The 6861-nt window shown below is 37.6% G+C and overlaps 1 protein-coding gene across 1 annotated transcript in view; it reads right to left on the bottom strand.

Annotated features, from left to right (window-relative positions):
• The window catches only part of SBF2 (SET binding factor 2), a 284828-nt gene that overhangs the window by 273508 nt on the left and 4459 nt on the right, over positions 1 to 6861 (bottom strand). The window contains exon 2 of the mRNA XM_009635401.2: positions 4421 to 4542. Within this exon, the coding sequence (XP_009633696.2) occupies positions 4421 to 4542 (122 nt within the window). The remainder of the gene's footprint in view (positions 1 to 4420; positions 4543 to 6861) is intronic.

The raw sequence follows: 6861 nt of genomic DNA, 5'->3' as shown, positions 1-6861 counted from the left end.
ATGTTTTGAACTGATTTTTATTTAAAGATTAAAAACACAAGAAATCAGACTGACTGGGCAAGAGGACTTCATCTCAGAAAAACACAGATTGACAGAGACAGATACGAAGGAAAGAGGAAGAAAGAGAGAGACACTAAGCTCAGAGATTCTTCTGGAGTAAACCTAGAAAACCAAATGAGATGACAGAATTTTAAAATACCAGAATGTGTCAAACAGAGTAAGCAAGAAGAGTGGCCACACTCTTACAGAGCAAGGGCTCCCAAACCACACCGAAGCGATATGCAGCCCACTACAGAGCCTGAAGAGGACACTGCCAACCAACAACACTCAATACTCCTTGCATTAATACTTCTGGTATCTGGCAAAAGTAGCTCAATGAAACTCATTTTCCAAAGCACAGTTTTCCACAACTGAAGTCAAGATTCTGGAAAGAAGAGTTGTCATTCCTTTGCATCCGCAAGTATCTGAGAAATCCTCTGCCAGAACATCTCATCTTCCTTCCAGTTACTATTCCATTAGACCCAATGTACAAGTCTACCATTTAAAAAGTTGTTTCCAATCTTGCTGAAGACCTATCCAAGCTTGAAATAGTGAATCTTCTGGGTTTTCAGTTTTAAAATCCTAGGAAACAACATACGAACCACATTAAAAGGACATTATTCCTACCTTCCCCCCTCCCCTCGAATTTCTGAGTGATTGATTTTGTAACCCCAGTAACATTCCTTTGTCTCTTTTTATCCATTGAGGTCTCCCAGGGTCCAATGCGGTTTTGTATGCAGCTGTCCTGAATTTGTATCCAAAATTATGATGATTTTCTATCTTCTGTGTATTAGTATTCCTCCACTACAGCTACACAAAACCTCAGACTGTACTGTTAACCAACTACTGGTTTTGACTGCAGTACTAGGGGTCTGTTACCCATGTCCAGTTTAGTGGAAATTTTGTCATTAGTTACTTTGTTGCTACCTTGAGCACAAGACTACTACAAAGCAAACAAAGAACTCAAACTAGGTTCAATGATTCCATTTTTTCAAATTATACAATTCACACAAGACCGAAAATTGAGAATGGCAAACATTAGAGACATGAAATCACGATGTATCTAGTCACTAACAGATAAGCAATAACAAGCATGTTCTTGGCTCAGTGAGCAGGGATTTAGCTGCCAAATCCCAATCAACACTAATTGGATTGTCCTTGACTTCAGAATGTACCACTGACACCAAAGGAATAATTTATTTCAACAAATACATATAACTGGAATACAATTCACAAAACACCAAGCAGAAGAAAATCTTATCAATAACGACAGTGTTATTGTTAGAAATAATTTTTCCCCTATATAAGCAAGGAGCCTGAAAATCTCATGTTATTGCAAAGAAGGAATAAAAGAGATGACTCAAAGAAAGACTTCCTAACTACCAGTATATATTTGTACGATACAACTTTCACTGATGTTTATCAAGGTCAAACAGTGAATCTACTGTTCCACATTTTAAAATGATTCCACAGTGACTGGGGTTTTCCTTTGTTTTTCACTTTGCAAGTACCAGCAGCTGAGGAGGTAGTTGGTATTTTAAATTCATGTCAATGAACTACCATACCAGTTTAATTATCTTCCTCGGTGTTATAAGATAAGACTACTATGTTTGTGACGTTGGAGGAGTTAAATGTCATTCCCATTGTCCCCCCACTGAAAAATATGCTTGCGGTTATAGAAGGACAGTGCTTAAATAGTATTCAGGCTTGCATAACAAACTGTTTTCCATGAACACGCTGCAGGAAAAGTGTCTTTTTGTTAGATAATCCACAAAGCTAATCCAGGACAGAAAAGGGGAGAGAGTTTCTGTACCGCAACTTAGTCTTAAAATATCCCCAAAGATACGAAATGCTACTTCCCTCAACAGAAGCTGTGTCCTTGCATTTCACGACAAAAAAAAAAAAAGCTTACAGAATAAACATTCAGCCTCCATGAATGTCTTGATTTAAACTGAAAGGCTGGAAAAAAAATGTATTTTTATTGCTGCTGTTATTATGATTGCAAGACCAAACGAGCAGAGAGTTTCAAATCCAAGCTCTTTAAAGATATTCATTAGCAGATATTTGAAGGAAAGAAGAGTTTTAATGATCAGTTCTGATTTTAACATTTCTCAAAAATTACACTGAATCGATAAATCAAAATAAGTTTTTTTTAGCCAACATTATATATTAGAAAAAACTGCTTGAATACATTTTAGGAAGACATGCTACCAAAAAAATATTGGTGGTGTTGGGGTTTTTTTTCCCTCCAGGCAGATTTTAAAGATAGCCTTAGCTCAAAAAAACAAACAAACCACCCACCCAAAAAAATCCCACCACATGCAATGGAAATATTCTTTTCTCATTCTGTTTCAGCAAGATATTGTGGAGACTTGCATTTGAAAACTAAACTGAGTAAGGACAAGGTTTGTAAAAAGAGAATTTCTTATACTAGAGCAACTACATTTGTTTGGAAAAGTTTTCAGGCACGCTTGCCCGTTTCCAGTCACAGCCAACTGCAGTAATCTCTTATCAATATACAGTTACTTACATATCCGCGTTCTGCTTCAGTTCTGATAGTACATCTGACGTTTCATTAAATTACAGCTACAAGAATTCATCTGCCACAAAAAGGATTTAGTTTTTGCTGGGTTTTTTTTTTCCCCTTCAAGATTTCCCTAGATTACACTTGAATCAAATTAAGCCACAGCTCAGATAAGAAAGCCAGTGAAGTAACAGCTTGATTCACTTATTTTTCTACATTTTCTGTTTTACAGAGATTGCATACCAAGAAATCATCCACTCTTTGTGCACACACTAGCCCATGATGTTGCTCAACTATGAATATACAACAAATATACCAAAAAATCCTCATGATATTACATGCTATTTACCCCCAAAAAAATTAAAAGAATATACTTCACAGGCAAAATCTGCCCACAGAGGGAAAAAAAAAAAAAGCAGACAACTGCATTTAGGAACCTCTCCCACTCTATCATCAATCACTTGTCTAGTTTCAAAATCCACCAAGATATGAATCTATGTTAGACAAGAAAGGCTTCCCTGAAAAGAAGTTGATAAAAATCAGAACAGAAACAACCACAACAGAGCCTACACACGTTATATCAGCATTTATCAGTTATGACAACAGCCAAATAAAACTGCTATACTGTTGCAAGCCTTCTGTCATACACATTGCAACTACATACACAAGCAAGAACAAAAAACATTAGGCTGTCTTCTCACAGTAAACGAGTCTCACAGAAAGCATTCACGCCATCTCCCAGGTTTTCAGAGTCAACTGCTGGGTACACAACAGCATCCTATAGGGAAGTCACTATGGGTGTACGGGCAAATTTATCAAATCCAGTATTTAGTTCTGTCTTTTTTAACCTTACCTCTCAACTGCTGAGCTAAGGAAGACCCAAAACGTTCTTTTACCTTTTTCAAGTACCACCATATGTAAATTCCAGGGATAAATGTACAATTATGGCTTATACCAGCAAAAACACCACCAAACAAAACAAAAAGGCATTTTCTCATGCCCTTCTGTGATCTTTGCAAACATCTGTGTTCCTCCTAAATCCCATCCACATTCCACTATGCAAACATATTAAATGGGAATTTTTGGTGAAGCACATCAAACACGCTTCAAAATCCATGGAAAAAGAAAATGAATACACAATAAGGTCTTATGGGATTTTCTCTAGCTTTTAACCCAGAGTGCCTACATTTTCTAGCACCTTCACTCCCTTCAGAGACTTTGGTAAATGTCTTTTGTAGCAAATTACATAACAGCTTTATATTGTGGCAATATGTTGGAGAAAAAAGGGGTTACCTACCTTAGTAATGCAAACCAAACACGGTAAAGCAATCAGCCTTGGTGTATCCCTGAAATCCTTCACATGTCCACTGCCAGAACTAAAAAAGGGCTTTTATTAAATCTGAGGGATTTATTAAATCTGGTTTCTCTGACTCTGTCAAGACACTGAACGTGAACTTCCGACAGGAGCTACTGCTACTGCAGTTCTTTCTAGTGGCTCAGAAAGAGTTTTTTAAATACATGACAGCAATTAAAATTATGATATACTTAGGCTATCTCTTGCACCATAAAAGTAAGCTTAAGTCATTTTTAAGCATGAATACAGTCAACTGTACCTGAAATACATGAAAAGCTAGGTGAATCAGATCATGCTTTACAACACAAAGACTTCTCCTTAACTTCCTACGTGCCTGGAAGTCTACTGACACTTGTTGTCAACGGCAAAGTTCATTCTCCACTCAGGTTGAATCTCCTTCCATCTTGCCAAGCACAAATAAACTGCCTGTTATTATTCAAAGGCACCCACTACTTTCCTCGGAGGATGCAGGAGACTAAGGTACCTGACTAACATCTTTGTACCCAAGGTTCTAGGACCAATTAAGCTGATATAAATGCAGGCTGCAGTGATCTGTCCTTCCGCATGCTCCTGCTCCTCCTTTATGCTGATATTGGCATTCATCTGACATCCTAGCGAGCCAACTCTGTTTGAAAAAGTAACCCAGAAACAAAATAGTACAGCAACATAGGCAAAAGACTCAGCAAGAAAGGTCTTTCTGACAGGTCAGCATCTTAAAGCAAGCTGAAAACGAAAGGAAGATTCAACACAATAGGGATGGCAGCACTAGGACTGCAGTAACATCAATTTACATAGGCCTAGACTGGAATAGGAATGAACTTTAAAATGTTTGACCCCCAAAGGATACTCTCTTCAGTTTATCTGAGGACAATACAAGTGTTCACATCCCCTTAAGACTGACTACGTTGGATAAAAACAAAGTTTGTCCACAGCAAGAAAAATCTAGAAATCTACTCCGAAATTGCACAAGTGCACAAATGCAGCATTTTAGATATTTATAGTGAATGGTTTTTTAATAAAGCTAGATAATCTGCACAGGAAAGCAATACCTTTACCACATTTTCAGTATATTGCAGATATTGGCACCTGTATATAAATCTATATAACCCCCGTGAAGTCAGAGCATACAATGGCTGCTTTAGAGAGATAGCAGAGGCAGTCAGGTTTTTCTGGGAGAGCAGTCATTACTATAAACATCCTTTCTTATTAACCGCAAGTACATATCATCCAAACTGCTGCTGACGTACAGGTTGGGGAAGAGGGAGAAGGTTACAAGATTTTTGTTTGCTTGTTTACACAAAGATATTGCATGGATTATTCCTGAAAGAAAACACTATAAAATTTAATTACAACTGACATTGAAATAAAACATATAAAAACCAAGCTAGAACATTGTTGAAGATAAAAGAAAAAAAAAGAACATATGTAAAAGCTGTAAAAGGTCCACGGGTAATAAGTCTATAATCCTAGAAATGTTTGCCCCTGCTTTTTCATGTAGAAAGAAACATAATAAATGCATCAAGAAACTATGACTTTTACAAGAAAAAGAAAGGTCAGTACTCCATGTATTATGGGATCGCATGTGGGGGTAAAGGAATTTAGAAAACAATGCATGCCTAGTCTTCAACAGAATGTTGTTCCTTCAAGCATTTTTACTATGAAACATTAAAGTAGCAACAAGTAATTTAAATAATGAAGTCTAAATAGTTACTTTCTGGGCATGACCTTTTCAATTTAAGATTCTGGTTCTGGAGTTATTTCTGAATCTGCTCAATTTCATCCAAGCAATTCTGCTAAACTTAATGAGACAATTTAGGTACAGGAAGTTAAACACATACTTAAACACTACAGATGAAGACATTTTTACAAACATAAAGCTTTCCAATGTAATATGTGATTTTATTTCACATAGTGCTATGTTAGATTGATCATTCCCCTTTAAGAAGGCAGCCTACTTGCTTTATCTTCTCCTTAAAAGCACCCCCAGATTTTCTGGTTGCTTCTTGATTTTGGTTTGGGCTCTCCACTATTGTTGGGAAAAATGTTCCAAACAGGAGAGAGGCAAAAGGGGAGGCCTTTGTTTTTAATATAAAGTACTCTCCATTCTACATGTCTTATAATTTTGCCACTACAACTAGCACAAGCCTGTTTCCAAATGGGGTGGGAGGGGGAACCACGCCACAATTAATGGCATAATAATACTGGTATAGTAAAATCCAGGAGACCCTTAGCAGAATTTTGTAAGCCACTGTATCTTTGAGCACATAGATGTAATGATTCCTCTGAAAATTTTCTTTCTTTTAAAAAAAAAAAAAATGGATCTTACCCTAAGAGTTTATTAGCTACACTTCTACAATGAGCAAGTCAGACTACATGCAATCGCTACTTCAAAGAATTAGTTAAAATAACAAACTTGAGTGTTGTTTGGTTTATGCATAGTCAAATAAATTAGGGGACATTCAACTGTTTAAAATACTGTTTATTAGCAACATACAATCAAAGAATCGTTCTGAAATACCCAGCACAAACACATACCAGTTGACAGTCATTTTGAAATCAGTTTATATACTGATTTTAAGGTCTCTCCAGCAACAAATAGGATATCAGAGTGGAAAGTTACATAATAGAAACCACTCTCTCTTTGCCCACAGAACGACAGCAGATAACACCACTTTCCTTTCACCCGAGCAGACAGAAAACATCTCGATTCTCTAAGAAAAGCCGCCACTCCTGAAGAGCCTACCGAGTGCCACAGGGCCTCCCCAGGTGTTAGCCGCGGCACCTTTCCAGCAGGCGGTGAGCTGTAAGCCCCCACTCAGAACGACCAAAAGCCCCAGTGCTTCCCAAGCCCCCTCAGTCTTTGTTTTCCTTGGGGGTGGCAGGCGTACGTGCCTCAGCTAACGGTACAAGAGTGGGGGAACGGCGGCTGGTACCGCCGTTTTCT

The sequence above is a fragment of the Egretta garzetta genome, unplaced genomic scaffold, assembly GCF_000687185.1.
Source record: "Egretta garzetta isolate BGI_Z169 unplaced genomic scaffold, ASM68718v1 scaffold133, whole genome shotgun sequence".
Classification (NCBI taxonomy): Eukaryota; Metazoa; Chordata; class Aves; order Pelecaniformes; family Ardeidae; genus Egretta; species Egretta garzetta.
The sequence above is the reverse complement of the archived record's forward strand: the minus strand, read 5'-3'. Positions and strand labels throughout refer to the sequence as shown.